A 23,852-nucleotide genomic window follows, 5' to 3' on the forward strand; every position below is an offset into this window, starting at 1 on the left:
ATGCTCATGGATGGATTAACTAGGAATCTGGTCCTTAGAATCTTGTGTGTGAGATGCCACAGTACCGTAATACATTTCTATGCGTGATGCCAGATTTTAAGCACAATTTCCTAACTTCAGTTACTCTATCAACATGAAGTAGATAAACTGACTTTTCCATTCATATGGTCCTCGGTGAGAAAATCCGTTCCCTGTTTCCAGACAAGAGTACATTAACACTATGGGTAAAGTTAGAAGAATGGTTACACACAAAGACGATAGGTAATTTCTATGGCAAACAAATCAGTATACATTCACTTCCCAACTTCACATGCACACAGAAGGTTCAATATCAGAAACAAAGAGACAAAGTAATATCTAAATTTCAAGGTCTCCATTAAGACCCAAGAAAGCAAAAATAAATAACTAAATAAAACCCTGCCATTCATGACACTGACTATAAAAACATTTTCAGAAGAGATGTTATAGATGTGGATCTATAACATAAATAGGCCATATATTGGTAAAGAAGAGGCAAAAAATGAAGATTAATCACCAACCATGCTTAGAATGAACCCTCACTATTTCTGACTGCTATTAGCCTTGATGTGACCTTAATCTAGAAAGGATTTCAGTGATTTCAAACACAAGTATTCTGGCCAGGTTTTTAAAAAACATCTATACGGTGCTTCTATCAGCCACTTGAGAGAGCAGTTAAATTGCCCTAAACTGAGCTCTGACCCCTTAATCAGGTAAAGACCGTGGGCTCCTTAATATGCTATTTTGGAACAAAAGAGTGAGATGTCACACACACTTCCTCACACTATCCAAAAAAAAAAAGAAAAGAGAGAGAGAGAGAGAGAGAGAGTAGGGTGGTAGCACTGAATTAAACATTAACTCTTAAAATAAATAAGTTAATGTATGTTAATAATTATGTTATCTCAGTAAAATGCATTAAAATTCTCTAGTACTCTTACTTGAAGGCTGTACTGATGGACTATATTTATGATAAATAACATAAAGCCTGTTTTGAATTACCAGCAGCAAAGATTTTATAAATCACCATGTTTTTTTTAAACACATACCAAAAAGAATTGTAAGACAATCTAGACTAGCATGAGTAATTAATGGTGTGATGCCATAAAAAGGATCAAGAACAGTATGTCTGTGTGTCGGTCTCCTATCTGTAAACCAAACAACAAAACGGGAAAATCCCAGCTTGAAACATTAAATCACCTCTCTGTCTTGTTTCCTAAACTCTCTGTCATTTGGCCCCGTGACACTTTTAAATATTTATCACAATCTAAATGATCTGAGTGCCCAGCACAATCTGCACAAGATAAACATTACTTTCTCTCTCTCAATTATGACTTCATCTCCTTCTGCCTCCCCATGATGTGTTTATAGTTACTGATTTTCTTTTTTTTTCATCAGGACAGAACTAATTAGGGCCTTGATACTTCAAAGATTTATGCTTGCCCTTAACTTTACACACAAGTCATCCTACTGAGATCAGGTCTGGGGCCTACATCTGATGCTTCAAGCATGGCATTTTTATATTAACCCATAATGCTGAGAGCTAAGATTTCATGGCACCTTTCACCCCAGCACAATAGCAGTTGCCAAGTGTCGCATTAGAAAGTCTTTTTTGAATTAAAATCTAAGTTTGCATCTGATTTCTGATTTTTTAAGTCTCAGTCTGGCTTCTTCCAGACATAAAGGAAAATATGGCCATGTGAAGTATCCTCTTGGGATTGAGTAGTTTCAGATGCATCTTGCTATCTGTACCTTTATCCTCGCACAGCTCTATTCCTTCTTCTGATGGTGGGCTGGGTACAGCTGTATGTTTTGCCTCATCTGTACAAATGGAGAAAGCGAAAGAGAAATCGTGATTATTTATTAGATAATAGGATGGGTGGACTGGTACACCCAATGCATCCAGGGGCCTCTGTGGCTAGAAGACAAGTCTGAGGAATCGGTACATCTCGGTTCTATTTCCTTCTTTGCCATGGGCTTCCATTGGCCTGTTCCTGTTCCCATCAATGGCCATGATAAACTTCAGTGGTGCTGGATTAAGCCCTAAATCTCCGCTCTGCTTCCCTCTCTGTCAGACATGAATAAGAATAAAACCTATCCACCTCATGGGTGGGTTGTGCTGCAAGATACTCACTGTGCAAGCATTACAGGGGCATGATCTTGCAAGCACTCTGGACCCAGTCCAGGGAGCATTTAATTCTTCAATACTGAGAAGAGCATTTAAACCTGTACTTTAAGCATGTGTTTGATTTCCATTGACTTCAATGGGATTTAAAACATATGCTTAAGTGCTTTCCTGAATTGGGACCTACAAGCTTTGGTAGCACTTTGAGGGATCAAGATGTAAATTTTGCAAAATATTAATACTATTTTAATAGGAATCTGGTTAGAGGATTCACATGCAAACATCTGGACAATGTCCTCTGGACAACAAAATGCACTGACCACTAGAGCAGAGTGAAATTTTGTCATTCATAGTGGCAGTTCAAATTTGTTTATAATGACAATGAACAGTAATTGGGTGAGGGAACAAGAGTAAGAATGACTCAATATCCTGGTGGTCAGGGCACTCATCTATGATTTGGGGGACCCAAGTTCATGTCCTTGCTCCACTGACCAATTATTTATGAAAAGTGGACAGCTTCATCAGGAGAGATTGGCAAAGACCAAATTTGAAAGTGCTATGTCACTTTGTAGCCTTTAGCTCAGCAGTTAGGGCACTCACACGGGAGGCAGGAGACCCAGGTTCAATTCAATAGCCCAGTAGCTAGGACAGTCTTCTGCAACACAGGAGACCCAAGTTCAATGTGGGACTTGAACCTGAGTTTCCTAACTGTTGTGCTAAAGGCTACAAACTGATATAGTGCTTTTGTAGTGCTGACTATTAACTCAGATGTTTAGTGATGATACTTTAGATTCTTTTGGAATTTTAAAAGTAATACATTTGTGATGTGTTGTTATCCCCTGAAAGATCTCCCTTTTGGTTTACAAAAGACAGCCACCTGAGGAACAGAAATTTGCACACTTGAAAAGCAGTTAAAAGGTTGCTCCTTATAAACTTCCTAATAATAAGCATGCTCTTCATAATGATTAGATTTTTTTTGTGTGCAACTGACTATATTTTCTATATTTCGCCAACCATTTCAGCAATTGTGCATGAAAATCAGGTAATTTCACATGTATATTGCCAAGTAAACAATGGACAGAAAAAGAAGTTGTCTTAAAAGTTCCATGCATTATTCTGCCCCACCAAATAATGCTGAATCCAACAATAACCCTACGATCTGAGTTTAGTCATGATACATTGAGTACCAATACTATAAATGATAGTAAAAGAATGAACATCATGTTTCTGATAAACTGAGTATAACAGTTTGTAACAGTGACACGTCATAATGGCTCTTCTGAAAGAAACCACACGCTTTTAGACACCCAAGCAAACTAACTAATAGTTTTAAAAGGTAAGCATTTTCACAGTTGCTTCCCATGGGAAAGATGAAATGCAGCTCATTGTAACTTAGTTGTTTCATGAGTTAATAGACACAGGAAATATGCATTTAATCAGAAGATATAGCTAAAATATTTGAATGTCTAGTGGACCACTCAGGGTATTTTTAGAAGGTAATTTATCTAGGTTGAGCAGAAGCCTCTGGAGTTTGGACTGCTTTGAACTACAAGCAAAGCACTATTTTGTAAAGTTAAAAGATGAATACTGAACTAATGGTTCATCAGGCAAAGGTTATGCAGAATTTTCAAAGCATTTACATGCTGGTACTGCAACTCGCTACTACACAAAAGACGCAAATCCAGTGATCTCATGACTCTTGCCCTTTGGCTGCTTAAGTCTATGAGCACTGCAGAGGTGAAGCTGTTAAATGTAGGAAAGGAAGTGTGGTTGGTGACTGGCTTTGTTCTAAATCTCTTGTATGATATTGTAGTCTGCAAGGAAGCTGCTTATCCTGGTGGGATAAAAGGAGAGTCCAGAGCTTAGGGGGCAGGATCCAAGGCCCATTGAAATCAATGGGAGTCTTTCCGCTGTCTTCAATGGGCTCTGGATCAGGCCCTTGAAGAACATGAGTTAGTACATGTGTGTTTTTGTTGTAGTAAGATTAAAGAAAGTAAGAACAGGGAGGAGAGGTAAGTGGATGAAACCTGCTAAGTTGCGAGCATCCAAGAATGGCCTCAGTTTAACAGAGAATGGAATAAAACAAGAGTAGAATGCAGAGGAGAACAGAGAAAGTCTTTCATACACAGTGTTTCCTCTACAGGGTGGGGGAAAGAAGTTTATCGCAACACACATTTCTCTCTTGTCAGGGAGCCACAATGCAGTCAACAAACCAAATGACTCAGTAACGTAGGCAGGCTACCTTGAGGCCTCACTCTGCTGCATTTACTGACTGGCCCTCTCCAACTCCTAGGTAATAATAAAAGCTTTCAGAGCTGATTGAAAAGTCCTAAGTAGAGAAGTTTCATGCTACCTGAATTCAGGATGTGTAGGCAACACACTGTTCCAGTATACTATTTAGCTGGTACCAATCAGACATAGCACACATTAAAAAATAAATAAATAAGAAAAGCACTTTACTATGTAGCAGTGTGTTGGAAATCCAAAGGAATAAGGGTATTTATAGTGGTTTTGATTATCACTTCAGTTGTTTTGAAAACTGCTCAATTCTGGTTGTCATTTCTGTTTGCTGGATACATTTGGAACAGAGTACCCTTTTATTGTAAAATATCCAATTCATAACTTGTAACATACATTTATAAACACACCATTTGCAAATCTAGCACTTTATGAACACTGACATTTACTTGCAGGTTTTGATTTTCACATGTAGGCTCTTTCTGTTTGGATGTAAATCTTAATAATCCAATTTTCTGGGATCAGCAGAGAAATTACTGGAAAAAATAGTTATTGCAATCTAAAAGTACTGTTAAAACCTTGAAAGACCAGTTTTAGATCTCTCCCTCATCTCCCCAAACTTATTTTTTTCATTATTCTTTCCTATAGAGTGCTACACTGAAGTAAACATGCATGGAAAATTATTTTTTTCTACTTAGCGGATTAGCGAGATATATTCCAATTTAAAGAGGGAATGTGGAGCTAGTAAGTTAACAGGAAAGTCTGCATTCCTGCACTGCAACAGCTTCATTCATAATGAATGGACTTCTAGTCTCCAATGGGAGAACTGCAAAAGCCCTGGGTTAATCTGATGAAAATGTACAAACATTTTCAGTCAGTAGCATTGACTAAGGTTATTGTTCACCAAGGTAGATAAAGCCTGGAAGAATGCTTTAAAGAGCTCAGCACAAACCTGCTTCTTGGCTCTGGCCCTCAGTTTCTTCATTACTTTGCTTCTCTTCTCTGCTATTATCATCTACGAAGAAAACCACACAAAATTATTTATGAAGTATCTTTTTATTGGTAACAAGCAGCACTGAAATTAATTATAACCAATGTAGCATAAACTGTTAATTTATGAAAGAGCCCTGTGATAAAGCAGGGAGAGACGTATAGATAGGAGGAAACTGAAAAATTACTAACATAAATAGTTGCATTTAGGGTTTTCAAACTGTCTGGCAGATTAAAGGTTTTATAGCAAAAGGCAGAATTATTTCATAACCCTGGAAACATTTACATATTTCGCAAAGTTGTTTTTGCTTATGGAACATCTACAGTGGATATGTTTATTGGTTGATTGTGTTTTACTTGTTCTGTTGAAAGATTATTTTTTCCAGTCACATTTATGTAAGAACTTTGAAGTACCCAAATCTTACACTTGAGCAACTTATTTTAATCAGTGCTATGGCAGGGTGACTGTAGCTTTCATCAGTACTATGCAGGGTGACCATAGCAGGGAGAGATGTGTCAGAATTTTACTTTCAAATGTAAAAGCCTTGAAGAGACTGAATGTAGAGATATTGAAGATGCAGAGGCTACATTAAAAATATAACAGGACAAAACAAAAGGAAGAATGAAAGGATTTATTGCTCATTTAGACATTTTTGCCTTCACATTCATTCTCCAGTGACCTTCTCCCCCCCCCAGTTCCCCCCCCCCCCAAGCTCCTTACTGAAGACAGGTGTCAAACAATGAATTACCACAGGGAAAGGTATACAATAGGGAGAGGCCAGGGACAGAGCACCAAGCTCTCTCAGCCTTATGAGTGAACTGATTAGGAAAGAACCAGGCAGTCTGTATTTTCAAACACAGAGAAGCCTATTTTAGACTTGTAATAATCATTAAGATTGCAAGTATCAGAGGGTAGCCCTGTTAATCTGTATCCACAAAAACAATAAGGAGTCTAGTGGCACCTTAAAGAGTAACAGATTTATTTGGGCATAAGCTTTTGTGGGCAAAAAACCTCTCTTCTTCAGATGCATGGAGTGAAAGTTACAGATGCAGGCATTATATAATGACACATGAAGAGAAGGGAGTACCTCACAAGGGAGTACCTCACAAGTGGAGAACCAGTGTTAACAGGGACAATTCAAACAGGGTGCAGTGTAACATACTGCATCAGATGTCACCAGAGTAGTTAGTTTCACTGGGTGAAAAAGCAACTAGAGCTTCCCCTGAGATAGTGCTTGGGGTGTGCTATAGACTGCCGGGATCTGATTTGGATATGGATAGAGACCTCTTTAATGTCTTTAATGAAGTAAACACAAAGGGGAAATGTGTGATTATGGGAGACTTCAACTTCCCAGATATAGACTGGAGGACGAGTGCTTGCAAGAATAATAGGGGTCAGATTTTTCTGGATGTGATAGCGGATGGATTTCTTCATCAAGTAGTTGAAGTACCTACGAGAGGGGATGCCATTTTAGATTTGGTTTTGGTGAGCAGTGAGGACCTCGTAGAAGAAATGGTGGTAGGGGATAACCTTGGTTCGAGTGATCATGAGCTGATTCAGTTCAAACTAGATGGGAGGATAAACAAATGTAGATCTCGGATTAGGGTTTTCGATTTCTCAAGGGCTAATTTTAAAGAGTTAAGGAAATTAGTTAAGGAAGTGCATTAGATGGAGGAACTAGCGGATTTAAATGCAGAGGAGGCCTGGAATTACTTTAAATCGCAGCTGCAGAAATTGTCGGAAGCCTGCATCCCAAGAAAGGGGAAAAAAACCATAGGCAGGAGTTGCAGGCCAAACTGGATGAGCAAGCAACTCAGAGAGGGGATTAGGAGAAAGCAGAAAGCTTACAGGGAGTGGAAGAAAGGCGGGATTAGCAAGGGAAGCTACCTTGGTGAGGTCAGAACATGTAGGGATAAAGTGAGGAAGGCTAAAAGCCGCATTGAACTGGACCTTGCAAAGGGAATCAAAACCAATAGTAAAAGGTTCTACAGCCACATAAATAAGAAGAAAACAAAGAAAGAAGAAGTGGGGCCGCTATACACCGAAGATGGAATGGAGGTTAAGGATAACCTAAACATTGCCCAATATCTAAATAAGTACTTTGCCTCAGTTTTTAATAAGACGAGTGAGGAGTTTAGCGATGATGGAGGGATGATAAACGGGAATGTGGATATGGAAGTGGATATTACCGCATCTGAGGTAGAGGCCAATCTTGAACAGCTTGATGGGACAAAATCGGAGGGCCCGGACAATCTCCATCCGAGGATATTAAAGGAACTGGCGCGTGAAATTGCGAGCCCGTTAGCGAGAATTTTTAAGCAATCGATAAACTCGGGGGTTGTGCCGTACGACTGGAGGATTGCTAACGTAGTCCCTATTTTTAAGAAAGGGAAGAAAAATGATCCGGGTAATTATAGGCCTGTTAGCTTGACGTCTGTAGTGTGTAAGGTCTTGGAAAAAATTGTAAGGGAGAAAGTAGTCAAGGACATAGAGGTCAATGGTAATTGGGACGAACTGCAACATGGATTTACTAAAGGTAGATCGTGCCAAACCAATCTGATCTCCTTCTTTGAGAAGGTGACGGATTACTTAGATAAAGGAAATGCAGTAGATCTAATTTACCTCGATTTCAGTAAGGCGTTTGACACGGTTCCGCATGGGGAACTGTTAGTTAAATTGGAAAAGATGGGGATGAATATGAAAGTTGTAAGGTGGATATGGAACTGGTTAAAGGGGAGACTCCAGCGGGTCGTCTTGAAGCGTGAACTGTCAGGCTGGAAGGAGGTTACTAGCGGAGTCCCTCAAGGATCGGTTTTGGGACCGATCTTATTTAACCTTTTTATTACCGACCTTGGCACAAAGAGCGGGAATGTGCTAATAAAGTTTGCGGATGACACAAAGTTGGGGGGTATTGCTAACACGGAGAAGGACAGGGATACTATTCAGGAAGATCTGGACCACCTTGTGAACTGGAGTAAGAGTAATAGGATGAAATACAATAGTGAATTGTGCAAGGTCATGCACTTAGGGATTAATAATAGGAATTTTAGATATACGTTGGGGACGCATCAGTTGGAAGCGACGGAGGAGGAGAAGGACCTTGGGGTATTGGTCGATAGCAGGACGACTATGAGCCGCCAATGTGATATGGCTGTTAAAAAAGCAAATGCAATTTTAGGATGCATTAGGCGAGGTATTTCCAGCAAGGATAAGGAGGTGTTAGTACCGTTATATAAGGCGCTGGTGAGACCCCATCTGGAATATTGTGTGCAGTTCTGGTGTCCCATGTTCAAGAAGGATGAATTCAAACTGGAACAGGTCCAGAGACGGGCTACTAGGATGATCCGAGGAATGGAAAACTTGCCTTATGAAAGGAGACTCAAAGAGCTTGGCTTGTTTAGCCTGGCCAAAAGAAGGCTGCGGGGGGATATGCTTGCTCTATATAAATATATCAGGGGGGTTAACGTTAGGGAGGGAGAGGAATTATTTAAGTTTAGTACTAATGTAGGCACGAGGACGAATGGGTACAAACTGGATATTAGGAAGTTTAGACTTGAAATTAGACGAAGGTTTCTAACCATTAGGGGAGTGAAGTTTTGGAACAGCCTTCTGAGGGAAGTAGTGGGGGCAAAAGACTTATCTGGCTTCAAGACTAAACTTGATAAGTATATGGAGGTGATGTTATGATGGGATAGTTTAATTTGGGCAACTGATCTTGGATTATCACCTGATAAGTCTGCTCAGTGGTTTGCAGGGAGATGTTGGATGGGATGGGAACTGAGTTACTGCAGAGAATTCCTTCTTGGGTGCTGGTGGGTAAGTCTTGCCCACATGCTCAGGGTTTAGCTGATCGCCATATTTGGGGTCGGGAAGGAATTTTCCTCCAGGGCGGATTGGCAGGGGCCCTGGAGGTTTTTTCGCCTTCCTCTGCAGCGTGGGGCATGGGTCGCTTGCTGGTGGATTCTCTGCAGTTTGAGGTCTTCAAACCAGTTTTGAGGATTTCAATAACTCAGTCCTGGGTTAGGGGTTGTTATAAAAGTGGATGGGTAGGGTTCTGTGGCCTGCCTTGTGCAGGAGGTCAGACTAGATGATCATATTGGTCCCTTCTGACCTATGAGTCTATGAGTCAACAATTAGTTATCACATTTAGTGAGGAATTCTAGAAACCGGTTTGTGAGTGTGTAAATAAATAGCAAAGTAATTAATTTCCAGATTGTGACAAAGGCCTCATAATGATAAACATGAATCCTGCTGTCTTATCCTGCTGTGATCATTTCTCCTACTTGATTTTCACTTTTATAACTTATATACCCTATTGCTTTAGCACTTACCGTCTTGGGCACCTTACTTTCTCTTAACACATGGGACTATCTGCTGTAGAGAACAATGGTAGCAGAAATGCATCTTGATTGATGGAATTAAAAACAAAAAACTCTACAGAGAATGTATTTTTCATAAGTAAATACCATGCAACTTATAATAGCACACTTGATTTAGCTACCATCCATTCAGACATCTTGTTTTCCTAGTCCTTTGGCAGGTATTACATCTTAGAATCCAGTAGGTGGAACTAGTGTAGAAGTATTTTCTTTCTAAGCCATAACTCACAGAGCTACATTCTTAGCCAGTCAGATTAACATGTGTTTTATATAGTTTCTGAGACATTTGGAGCCACAGTCTCAACTGGTGTAAGTCGATGTAGCTGTGTTGACCTCTGTGGAACTACACTGATTTATATCAGCTGAGAAGCTAACCCATTAGCTGTTTTGTAACTTTTCATACTGACGTTAACTGGTCTAAATGGACAGCTAGTTCACTAGTGGCCTTCATCCTGTAAAAGTTCTTAGTCCACTGGTGGGCTTCAGCCTGTAAAATCACATTACATGGATGACAGAAGTATTTGATAACACCAGCATTTTATTCATCATCCAGCTACACAAAATTGAAAGTTAACCACACTAGAATTGAAACTTTTTTTAAAAATATGGATTTTGGACTTTGCAAGGCTTGCAGCAAACAGCTAATATGTTTGGGGAGAATTCTTCACTTAGTGTAAGAGTTTTCAGGGCGATAAAGTTGTTTAGGTCAGGCGCTAAGGCGTGAGACCATATATCCAAGGTTTGTGGTAAAACAATATTGACATGGTCACTAGTAAACTCTGAGCAAGAGCACTGCATAGCTCAAAGCTTGTCTCTTTCACCAACAGAAGTTAGTCCAATAAAAAATATTACCTCACCTAGCTATTCTCTCTGGGACCAACATAGTTACAACAACACTGCAGCCAGTAAAATCTTAATAATTATTATTTGCAGGTAATTACCAGTAATGTCTATGTGAGAATATTGGACTACTACTAACTAAGCAAAAAACAAAACTGTCAGTGATTTCAATTGTGACTGTTCATTTCCTAAATGTGTACTGCATTATGCTTAGTTTTACACAGTACTTCACATTCAGAAAAAACAGGTCAGGCTGTATTGGTAACCACTGTGATATTTATTACTGAAAACTATTTCAGTAACTAAATTACTGATGAACGGACAACACTTCATTTGTTTCTACATTCAGTAAAGGCAAATCAATTACCAATAAGGCTATTATTCATTTTGCTAAAATCAGATTTTTTTAATCTTGTTTCCATGTTATTCGGTTTCTTATGAATTCAAATTCTGAGTAAATTCATATTTAAAAAGAAAGTTTTAAAATAACCTCAGCCTAACTCATCAGTATGTTACTCCAGTTTTAAACTGGTGTAACTCTAGTTGATTTATACTGGCTTAAAACTGGATTAAAGTAGATGTGAATAAGGCCCTAAACATTAAATTCTTACTGAATTCAAAGAAAATCAGAAAGTTAAGTGAAACTCTGATTTTGTATTCTTTTTTCATGCCAGAAAAATGCAAGAGATTTTAAATAAAGGCTTTATTTCTTGCATTCCTTTCTTCAAGCAAATTCTCTGGCTCATGTATCTATCTATAGAATGCAAATTCATCTTACACACAAGGAGCAGTATTCTTAAAGGATGTGTTGTGCCTTCAATGGAGTGGGGCATGTATTTGCTTTAATAAAAATGAGAGGGTAGAAAAATTAAAATCCTTTCCCTTGACAGCTGAATGAAAAGTTAGTAATCAAGGGCTTGTCTACACAAATATTTAGCTCCCAGCAAGCTGGGGTGTGACATTAGCCTGCGCTAGCCTGCTAGGCACTAACTGTTCATGCAGCCTCTGCTGACATGCCCAACAGTTCCTTATGACACTTTGATCTACACCAATGTTTCTCAAACTGGGGTCGCCACTTGTGTAGGGAAAGCCACTGGTGGGCCGGGCTGGTTTGTTTACCTGCCCCGTCTGCAGGTCCAGCCGATCGCGGCTCCCATTGGCCGCAGTTCGCCGCTGCAGACCAATGGGAACTACTGGAAGTGACGGCCAGTATGTTCCTCGACCTGCGCCGCTTCCAGCAGCTCCCATTGGCCTGGAGCAGTAAACTGCAGCCAGTGGGAGCCGCAATCGGCCAGACCTGCGGACGGGGCAGGTAAACAAACTGGCCCAGCCTGCCAAGGATTTTCCCTACACAAGCAGCGACCCCAGTTTGAGAAACATTGATCTGCACTGCTTTGAAACAGATCAGTTTGCACTAAGGGGTGGTTAATGGGCATCAGCAGGATCCACATGGACACTTAATGCATGGCAGGCTAGCGTGGGGTAGGCTCACACTCCATCTTGCCACAAACTAAATGTTTGTGTAGACAATCTCCAAGAGTGAATAAGTGTTTCTAAGCTAAATGACATACAGACTTGGAGGTGCTGACTAGAGCTAATTCCCAAAATGGCCAGCAGGAGGTGCCAATGTGGTGAGTGACCCCGAGACACGCAGAAAGGCTCCAGAAACAGGACACTACACTGCTATTTTTAGAGGTGGGAGTCACTTCTCGGGCATGCAAAGAGCCACGGAGGGTTCATACACTGTGGGGTTCAAGCATGAAGAGCACTCTACTCACCTAAGCCGTGTCTCACAGTCTACACTGCTGTTTATACCTGTGCTGCTATAAGTGTAGACGTAGCCTTAGTGTGCTCCACATTGGTATGCTACAGAATTCTCATTCCTCCAGTGCATATTGCCACACCGTGTAAAAAAGCCACGTTTGAAAATAAGACTCAGGTGCTTTGAAATTGTTCACTGCATGCCCAGAGTGGGCCAAATTAAACCCTGATGTAACCCCATTTACTTCACTGCAGTTATGCCAGGGATGACATTGGCACATTATACTTAATATACCCTGCCATAAAATAAAAAACCAAAACACATGGCTTGTGTGAATCATTCTGTCACAGGGGGAAGGGAGGAGGTAGAGTAGAAAACTATAAAAAGGAAAGAAAGACAAATACAATATGAAAACACTAAAAAGCACAAACTTTTGATAAACATTTTTAATGAGTTTCTCACACTGGGCATCTTTTATTGTTGAGGTAATTCCTGCTCTCCATCAAAACTGGGAACTGAGTAAATGTAATGGTTTTTAATAGTGTATGTAAGAGGCAAAAACATATTTTAAAAGGGTAACAATGATCTCTTCCTCATATCTCTTTCTCCAGTAGGCAAAAGCAAGGCCTAATATATTTTCCATGAGCCATCTCTATGACACCAGTAACGATAAAAAAATATTTTTCTTTGGATGCCCCTGAGACAGCTGCCATCTTTCTCCTTCCATGACAGCAGCAGTTGGCAATTGTATTTCCTTTAGGTGACAACTGTCCTCAGAATATCTATTTTTCCATTATGCTAGCAATTGAGTGGCAACCTGTCACTCAGTCCAAAGATGACAGAAAGAGTAGAATGTGACATTTTGTGTTATTTTAGGCCAGTAAATGTAAATGGTTTTGAGCCACATCAAAAGACAAATGGGAACATCTGTTTCTTTTCCCACAGAATGGCAGGCAGTCAAAAAAAACCAGGAGTTACAGTGGTGTAATATAGACAAAACAAGCACATCAGTCTCTAAAGTATAGACTTTTGGCAATCTATTTTTGCTTTCCCTTGCCAAACTGGCTACTGACTGATAGACGCTTACTCTTGTCTCATTTGTTTCTTTGATGACAGTAAGGAAATTTCAAAGAGATTATACACCTTCATTTAATATCTAGTAGTAAGCAGATACGCAAGAAACGTAAGAAACAATAACAAACTAAAATGAGAAAATATGAAAATCTGCAAGGGTTTGTCCACTTTGTGCTAGAGAGAAGTATTTAATATGCAGGGTCATATGCCAGCTGTAATAGCATCCCCAAAATGAAGCAGCTGATACAATAATAAGCAGAAAGTCATATGAGAGAGGGATGAAACAAGAACTCTGAGAAAAATCAGGAGATAATCTCACAACTGGAGCATGAGAGAGATTTTAGCATTTTCCATTTTCTCTGTAATTGCTCTCTGGAGAATGGATTGTTACACTATTGCCTGTTCTAGTTCAAACAGGAATTAATTCAGGGAAGTCCTCTGCTCTGTGTTATGCTGGAGGTCAGACTAGATGATCACAATGGTCCATTCTGACTTCCAAAAATCTATGACTCTAAGGGGTGGAGAGGTGGGGGGTCAGAATCTAACCATAAAACATCAGCAAAGAGCTGGAACATTTTTTCCAGGGAAATATAGAATATTAAAGAGCCGAAACTGTACCACATGTTTGAGTCAAAGAGATAAACTCTGGCATTAACTCCACTCTCCAAATAGGACAATAGCACATTTATACTGCACATATTTTGGCAGCAACAGCCTGAGAAATGCTTGTTCTACACAATCTGTTCCTTCTTAGGGCTGGTCTTCACTACGGGAAGATTGATGCTGCTGCAATCAGCCAATTTAGTGGGTCTAATGAAGACCCACTAAATCGACTACAGAGTGCTCTCCAGTTGACTCCGGTACTCCATCTTCCCGAGAAGATTAATGTAAGTCGGCTGGAGAGCACCTTCTATCGATGCAGCTCAGTGAAGACACAAAGGTAAATCGACCTAAGCTACGACCTAAATAACGTAGCCAAAGTAGTGTAACTTAGGTCGACTTACCCTGGTAGTGAAGACAAGCCCTCGGAGTAGAAATAGAGTAGATGCCATTGCAATCGTTTGGGAAGTTGTTCCAGTGGTTAATGACCCTTACTATTAAATGGTACATGAAGGGCCATTTACACAGGGTCATATCTTGATTGTAATAGTCACATATGTGTCCAAGTGGAACCACATCTATGAACTCGGGGTCACACCACATAATGCCCCTCTTCATGGAAGCCCTGAATGTGCTCTCTCTCTGGATTTCCAGCCAGAAATGGCATGGCCAGCTTCTAATCAGCGCTCTGGTAGTAACTGGCCCTCATTTGGTTGTAGATGTATATGCAAACAGGATTATTAACCTTTTTAAGAGAAAATAAAATTAATAATAATAATAATAATAATACTATAAAGGGATAATGAAGGGGAATAAACTCAAGGGTAGACTAAAAACTAGTCCCCAGTCCTGCGATCACTTATACCTATACTTAATTCCCTATTGATGTCAGTGGGACTATTTACATGCAACAAGGTATGCATAAATGTTTGGATCAAAATCAGCACCTCAGATAGCATTTCATTTCACAGTATCCCAGTGGCAAAAAGATACCAAAATTACAACAAAAACCACACACACACACAACCCCCATTATTCCAAAGCTACAAACGCATTAAAACGAAATCATTAGGGTGTTGGCCTAAGGTTACTGAACATTTTCAATCTGCATTTTAATTTCTTTAATTAAATTATGACTTAGGTCAATTTTAATCACCACTGGTGTATAACTCTATGGGGTAAACTTTAACAGAGGTTAGGAAAGAATTAGCTCCAGTTATTGTTTAATGCAGTTATGAGACTTATTCCCTGCTCGCTGTTCTTACAATTTACCTCAGTGCAGAGCCAGAATTTAACATGCTGCTATCAGTTTGCCATGACTGCTAAGTGCTGGCTAGGAGCACCTTGTTACTTTTTCATTTGCCTGTAGCATTTTAGTCAGCAAATGTAAAGTGCTGTGGGGAAGGAGAAAATAGTGTAGTGCAGGAGGGTTATCTCAAAGGTAAAAATAGCAATTATAATGTAATGTACTTTATATATTCAAAGCACTAAGCAAACATTAAGGGACTGATTGAAGGACACTGAAGTGATTGAGAGGTTTCCCATTGACCTCAATAGGTTTTGGATCAGGCCTTAAGAAACTGAACCTCAGAATAGCCTTGTGAGATAACTAAGGGTTAGGTCTGGTAGGCTGGTTCACTAGAGAAGGCAGAAGGTTGGTACTCAGGAGATGCGATTTGTGAGGTCTATTCTTAGGGTGACCATATTTCCCTATGCTGAATACAGGACACCTGGTAAAATTACTCATATTCAAGCAAGTTCAATGGCAATCAATCAGAACTATGCAGTACAAATGTTCAAATTAACATCAAGTTGACTAAGCCCCTGTTAAAAAGAAATACTGCATAGCTGGATTCTTTTTATTTATCTTCTTATCTTTAAGGCTTTAGGGTTCACATGGGGAGAGGTGACACACACACCCACCCTTTGTACCTCACGTTTTCTTCAGCTGGATGATGGAAATAATAATACAAACCTTTGTCAAAGCACTTAAAATCTAAAATCGTGCTGTGAACGTGTTATTATTGTTCTCAATTTCACAAATAGAGGAACTAAGCCAAAAAAAAAAAAGTTCAAGTGACTCGATCAAAAGCAAACAGCAAAGCAATGACAGAGTTGGAAAAAGAACTCCAGCAATCTTGATCCTGAACACTGCACCCATCTTTCTAGGTAATGCTGCCTCTGATTGATTGGTTGATGGGTAAGCAGATATAATTCAATTCAGAAACAGTCAGGATTGTTTCTTCAGGATCAGTGGTTTTGTGTTTACTGTACTGATTGATCTATTAATTGTGTGTATGTAATACAATGTATTTTTGCAATGAAGTAGTTAATACATTGTTAACAATGTCCTGCTAATAAGCAGAACACAACGTGTGTGGTTTTTTTCTCAGAACCACAGGCAAATAAAGTCTCCCGTGACATATTATGCTTGCTCACATCCAGCGTATGCAATTATGTGGGTGCAAAGGTGTATCAGGAAGAAGAGAAGGTCAGAGAAAGCAAGGTATGAGATTAGATATGTTGAAAACAAAATAACCTGCTTAATTAAACACACACACACACACACACACACAGCCGGACTGTGTTCACTAAATGTACATATTACTAATTTATTGTCTTAAAATTTCATAAGCAATGGGGCCAGTGCTGCCACTCTGTACTGCCCTGAGTTTGAATAATCAGAGTGGTTTATTGTTATTCACATAATGGATAGAAATGTCAAATCATTTCCTTGACAGATGAGTGCCCTGGAGGTAACTTGGCATGTCACTGTATATAATTCTTCTCTGACAACATTACCTGAATACTTCGCAACTTATATTATCTCAATAGTGGGAAAATCTACTGAAAAATTATTCATAGTGAAAACAGCACTCTCAACTGTTTACCTGTATATAAAATTGTATAAAAAACCAGGAGGGTTCTCAGAGAGACATAGGAGGAATGATCAGGCCTAACAACATAGATTAAAATGGGATGCATTTTCAAAGCTGTATTACACTTTATATTGTAACACTGTGGGATGCAGCAATTTAATGAAATACTAGCAGCCACTGAAACACAATAAAGAATCTTTCAAGAAGTGTTCATTTTAGAAGTAGGAAAAAAAAGATGCTGTCAATATTTTTTGCCAGCCAAATGGAAACAGATCATCTGATTTCCTTAGTGCTGTAATCAGTCAAGACAGATGGCAGACTTCAAAATAAAAATGAAGTAACAAAGCCCTCAATCAAAGTAGAAAGGGATTAACAGCATCCCTTTAAACATAACTATTCTACATTAAGGAGAAATGTTTCGAGGTCCCTTCCAGTCCTATGATTCTCTGATTTTCTGCTTTGTATCCCCAAAATAACTTCTTCTATGGTATCTTCTTTTAGTTTAAAATATTCTTTTTGAGGATACATGCAACACACATTTTTAATATATCATGACTGTAGTTCAGGTTTATAGCTGAACATCATTGTCCTGTGGGGTATGACAGAGAGATACAATTACAACTTTTCTACTCAAAGGGCAAAACAATTATTCTCTATACATTTTCAGAGCACCCTGAAACTTAGTCAGAAGGGGAATGTGAAAGACTAGTTAACATTGGATCCAGATTTTAAGGAGGAGGAGGGAGATTGCCAACTGGGCGTAGAATTGGAAGACATTTTAGCATGTGTTTAACAGAATTAATGATTACCTATGTCTTTCTACTGGAGAATGGTAAGTACCAATAGTTGCTAGATGGACTTCAAGGCCAAGATTCAGTAAAGCCCTTAAGCCTCCATTATTTCTAGGGACTTAAGCATGTTCTGTTGAATAGGGATGGGATTACTCACATCTTTAAAGTTAAGCATGTGCTTGAGCGCTTTGCTGAGTCAGGGACCAGGAGAGGAAAAATAAATCAGACTTAATCTCTAACCAGATACAATTCTACTAGATACTAGGAATAAGGCAAATGTGAGTTGTTACTCCTTATCTGAGAGACTACTGACTCTAGATGTGGGTGTAATAAATGTTCTCCTGATGGAGATAAAAGTTTTGTCTCTGGAAAAATCTCTTTTTCTAGGAAAAAATTATCTGTTTACTAGATCTCCTGAGCCAAAAGAGCTCTCAAAATTAGATGCACTTCAACAATCAACTTCCTGTACATGCAAAGCAAAAGAGAACACACAGGTGATGCATACACTTGGCTCTGTCTGAAGGAGGCAAGAACTTCCATCCGTCAGTGAGCCCAGGTCCCTGCCCACTGTTGAACAATATTTCAGACATATGATGTTAGACTTGAAAGCTAAGAGGTCTATAGTCAGATAACCTCATCAGGCAAAGAACTCTCCTCAACCTAGTGTTTTTAATATGATTTGTGTACATCTTGACCTTTGTGACTTGGATCATCCATCAAACAATTTTCCTTGTCAGCCAGGTAAAGAGAAAACAGAATTTATCCAAGATGCACAATTCCCACAGACAAGCTGCCTCCTTACATGGGGGTTAGGCTTCAAATTATCATCTCTTGATGATAACAGTCTGCCTATCTATCAAACAGTATCTAATCTTTACTTTTTGGTGAAGATTATGGAAAAGGCTGCAGCAGGACAACTCTCAGAGCTCCTCTATGCCTTCAAATTCTCTGTGCAATCAGGATTCTGACCTGGGTAAGGCACCAAGATGGCTCTTCTTGCATGGGTTAATTATCTACTCCCGGTAATGGAGAAAGATCAGGTAGAAAGACCTTGATGATACTGACAGATCTATCAGTTGCCTTTGATATTATGAGATCATGTTCATACATCTAAGGTCCCTGGCAGGAGTGAATGAGGCTGCTCTTCAGTGGTTTGGTTCTGTTTTTGCCTAGAGATTCTCGATGGAACTGATGAGCAACAGCTCTTCCTCCTTGCTATACCAGAAGTATCTATTATTTCATACTTATTACTCAAAGTGTCCATAAGTCCATTAGCAGAACTAGAGAGGAGACACACGGAAGTTCTTGGTTCTGCTGTGTGGAAAAGAGAGTGATGGAAGTAACATGTGCTGACTCATGATAGGTCTGTTTCATTTGCTGTTATTTTACCTATGTATTTATTTTTGCATTGTGTTTTTAATGGAGGCAAAGAGTACTTATAGCTTTGGATAGGCATATCTTTAAGATTTAGTTAATTCCAAATACATAAATAAAGCAAAAAGACTCACGTGTCTTTTGTATTTCAGGGAGTTCAAGAATAAATAGTGCCCCATCTATTCCTGCACTCCCAAATAATGTTCTACCTACACTACATTGTAACACGTACACCATGCAATAAATGGCTGGTAGAAAAATCTGCTATGCAGTTCACACTTGCTTCTCTCTCAGTGGTTCGAATATATAAAACAATACTTTTAGTAGCATAAAAAGAGAGCATTAATACTTTAGAGGTTCAGTACATCCGATGAAGTAGGTTTTAGCCCATGAAAGCTTATGCTCAAATAAATTTGTTAGTCTCTAAGGTGCCACAAGAACTCCTGTTCTTTTCGCGGATACAGACTCGGGTGCTACTCTGAAACCAGTATACAATTGTTTTCATTAGCATGCCATGTGTATATTTTAGCTTACCAGAAAACAAACTCCCTACAAACAGCCATTGATTTGACATTCCTTCATTGCAGAGGGGGTAATAATAAAGGAATCAATTTCCCATGATCTTCTGGAGAGATTTTAGATGTACTGAAAAGGTACTACTACACTATCTCAAACCAGTGAAGCAGCTGGTCATGTTGTAGAAAAATATTATTGAGCTCAGTGGATTAGTATTACAGGTTGCCATCTGGGGACATGCACTGAGGGTAGAGTCAGTAGGCTGTTAAAAGAGTAAACCTTGGCCTCGCTACATATTCCCACCTTTATTTTAAATTGACACTTAGTACAGGACGAAATCCTATAGAACTTGAAATTTACATAGACTCTTCTTGTGGTTTCTATGGTTCATTATTATTATTGGTGATGCCAACTTGGGGAAAATATTTTCCCTCTAATGAGTGTGCAGTATATAAACAGAGCTATGCATATGCACAATCCTGGATCATGCCACATATTCACAGCTTTGTTCATCTGCAAGGCTTGCCATAAAATTTCTTTTAATTAATTAAAAACAACATTCTAGGTAGTAATTAAATCAGTTTATGGCTAAACTCTGTTCTCAGACAAATGTGTGCAAATCCTAGTTACTTAAATTGAAATGGCTCACAGGGTGTTACATTACACTCTGGCCTCTTCACAAGTTTTTAGGAATTCAGTATCAGGAGCCTAAGCTATTTGACATCTCTCTTAAACTGAGGAAAAGGTAATTCTATAGAAACCTGATCCACAGCCTCTCTCTCTCGCTCTGCCCTTCCCCCTCTGTGGATGCTTTAATTACTTTTTTCCATCACAAGGACTCTTGAGTATAAATTTAGACTTTCAGCCTTTATGCATTACAACCTGATTTCTGCCTAAGGAAAAGAGAATTCCATCACCAAATAGATTAAATTTTGCAGCAGCGATTATGTGTTACAGGCCTCAATTCTGCATCAGCAAAATCCACGGAACAGCATCAAATTCAAGGAATCCAGACATTCTACAGTTCCAGGGTAACGTAATCATTCTCCTGCCGTGCTATTTACTTCACTCTTCCAATGCATTTATTTGTGTTCCACAAAGTGAACTGTAGGTCATGAAGAAACATTGACAAGAATAGTAAAACTGGAAAGTCTCATCTGGTACAGCACAAAAGCAGTTAGAGGAATATTATCATCTCTCTTTCCAGTGAAAGGGAAAAACGGGCTTACAACATCCAACCTTTTCTTTATTTTTATATCTCATACAATGCTAAGTTCTAGTCTCTTCCAAGCAAAAATATAAGGTGATATATATTGTTTATCCTCATTAGGGAAAATGACATCAGTCATTTTCCCTAATCAATTCTCTATGATCTTCCAAAGCGATTAGCCTGTATCCAAATGGATGCATTTATTTTGCAATGTGAAAGTTCTCTCCTCTAGACATGAAATTGCTACTGCATTTTTAGGTGGCCTCAGTGCATTATTATATGGTTAATGAGAATGAAGGCCAGTTAGGAAAAGATTTCTTGGATCCCTCCATACCTCCAAGGTGATGAAATCCATTGCTTTAAGTACTTGCCACTAACAACCATGTCAGGATGTCAGTGACAGCATGTTACTGGCAGTTACATAAAAGTGAAGGATGTTATCATCTTTCTGGGCATTATGATTCGTGCTTTACCCCCAAGCCAGGGTACTTTAGGAGCATTCCTCACAGCACTAAAATCATGTAGTAATTGGGTTAGGTGGAGAGTGAAACATGTCGTCTTGGGAATGTTGGGTCAAAGGGATCCTGTGATAAGAAACTACCATGGAAATAAAGGATTAAGGCTCCCCATATTAATTATCTCATCATGAGGGCACTCAATAACAAGTAAAAATTCTTCTGAGAAGGACATCCCAAAACAACATGAAAATCTACAATATGAAAATCTATTACACTACAAATCTTTGAATCTTTACGGAATGAAGGTCTTCAATGGGAAACTCCGTGAATGAGACGTCAGTCCACCTAAAATTATTGCACTTTGATCCAATATCAGAATGGCATCACTTCAGTACTATAGACTCTGGTACCCCTGCGCACATGGACTAACTTCCGCCTATAGGCTCCAATTCAGGAACACAATTCTGCTCAAGAAAGCACATAAGCATGTGCTTAGAGTTAAACTTTTTGTTAAGTGCTTCCCTGAATAGGGATGGACTTAAACACTTACATAAGGAGTTTTCTGAACTGACATAAGGAGTTTTATCTGCATGACTAATGCGTAAATATACATACTAAATTCTTTTCCAGAAAGGAAAAGGAAATATTGTGGTAGACAGTGCACTTATCTGAACAGTTAACCCAACAGAGCTGTGATGGGGTATACAAGCCCCACACTGGAATGGAAGGGGGTTAAAGGACAGTACTGGGTCCAGATAACCCCACCCTTCCAACTCCGGAGAGCATGCTCCAACTGGAGACAGCGTTGAAAAGGGAGCAACACAGCTCAGAAGGCTGGAGAGGAATACAGACCTACCCAGAAGGCTCTTGCCAAATGGGGCTAGAGACGCCTCCCTGAAGTACCAGTCTGTATGCTAAGCCCGGCTCTTCCTTCCCCCAACCCCCATCTGGGATCAGAAGCAAAGAGAAGCCATGGTAGGAAGTGAGCCAGGGATGGTAACTCAGTGGGAACCACACTCTCCAGGTCTAACGCTGCCAGCCTGCCTAGGGACCAGGGTGTGGGTGAGCCTGAGATCCCCTACTCCTGCCCCATGATGGAGTGCATGCTAACCCCTAGGCTTCCCAGTCCATCGAGGACCATATTTCAAGGACAACGTATATTACTTTCGGTATCATCAGTTACACAACGTCAGAGCATATCACAGGTATAGACAACCATAATTTCCCATATTACAGGAACAGTAACAAGTAGAGAATTATGTGAAAACAGCATTTTTAATTTTGAATCTACATTGCCATAAAACACACCTGTATTAGAACTGCCTTCCCGTGACCTACAGCCAAAATTATATTAGCAAGGAAAAAAAACACACATGCATAGCCAATATAGATAGTAGGGATATTTTAAAATGAAAGTACTGTATGCTGCATAATTTAAAAACGAAGATCAATGAATAAGAACTTTAATACCACGTACCCTCATTATCATCCTTCAGGTTCTCAGATTTCTTTGCTTTGCACTTCATGGGAGATGGTGACTGGGCTTTTTGTTCCAATTCCTCTGCAAGCACAAAATATATTATTTCCAAGTAATATTATTTTATTAAATATTAATATGCAGGCGATTGTAGCAATAAGTATATTTTATCTCAGCATTCCTTTCAACGCAGAATGCCTACATGTGCATTTGGAAGTTTCAGCACCGCCTAATATGCTGTATTAGAGGTCATAATGGGAGTGTGTGGGTTCAAACTGAACTTAGATAGATCAACCTTGAATAAAGCTCATATTTAAATAATTTCTGCCTTCGCACTCTCACTGTCTTCAGATCTATAACATTTAATGGGTAGCTGTTTTTAAGCAATGGAGGTTGGTGGCATCGTACTGTGTTATGGACTAGTGGAGGAATATGTTCAAGAAGAAGGATTTCTGTTAGCAGCCCAGTTTTGCATTCATTGACAAAATCCCCTAACAAAGGAATATTGACCTAAAAATTGGCAGCATGGATGTGAGGCAGAGGTAGAAGTTTGATACCAAGTTTGAAGTTAATTAAGAGAGGGTTCCTTCAAAGAAGAATGTTCAGAGTTGAAGAAGTCTTCCAATTTTTTTCTTCCCACTTTTCCATAATACAACAGCAAGAAGGGAAGAGATTAAATTTGCTTTGCTGGACTCACTTATAGTAGTTGAGAGCTAGTGTGCAGAAGACTTAAAATTAGTTGATTAAACTTCAAAAAATGATGAGGATTTGGTGTATTAACAGCTTAGGGTATGTCTAACACTGGAATACAAGACACGTGGCACAGCTGTGACTGGCCTGGGTCAGCTGTCCTGGGCTTGGGGAACTCGGGCTCACAGGGCTGTAAAATTGCTGTGTAGAACGTTTAGGCTTCAGCTGAATCCCGAATGTCTACACAGCAATTTTACAACCCTGCAAGCCTGAGCCCTGCAAGCCCAAGTCAGCTGAGCTGGGCCATCCACATGTGTTTAATTGCTGTGTAGATGTATCCAGAATGGCTTGTCATGTCTGATGACCTTAATGTAGTGCACCAAATGACAGCTGGAGACCCAGGTCAGACTTTTAAGAGTAGTCAGCACCCATA

At 39.5% G+C, this 23,852-nt stretch overlaps 1 protein-coding gene across 2 annotated transcripts in view; it reads right to left on the reverse strand.

Moving 5' to 3' along the window:
• The window catches only part of MACROD2 (mono-ADP ribosylhydrolase 2), a 1,360,465-nt gene that overhangs the window by 76,466 nt on the left and 1,260,147 nt on the right, over positions 1-23,852 (reverse strand). For both annotated transcript variants that reach the window (XM_030557958.1, XM_030557957.1), the window contains 3 exons: positions 22,730-22,813; positions 5,331-5,393; positions 1,768-1,836 (listed from right to left, as the gene is read on the reverse strand). In XM_030557958.1, the coding sequence (XP_030413818.1) occupies positions 1,768-1,836; positions 5,331-5,393; positions 22,730-22,813 (216 nt within the window). The remainder of the gene's footprint in view (positions 1-1,767; positions 1,837-5,330; positions 5,394-22,729; positions 22,814-23,852) is intronic.

This window comes from Gopherus evgoodei, chromosome 3, assembly GCF_007399415.2.
Source record: "Gopherus evgoodei ecotype Sinaloan lineage chromosome 3, rGopEvg1_v1.p, whole genome shotgun sequence".
Classification (NCBI taxonomy): domain Eukaryota; kingdom Metazoa; phylum Chordata; order Testudines; family Testudinidae; genus Gopherus; species Gopherus evgoodei.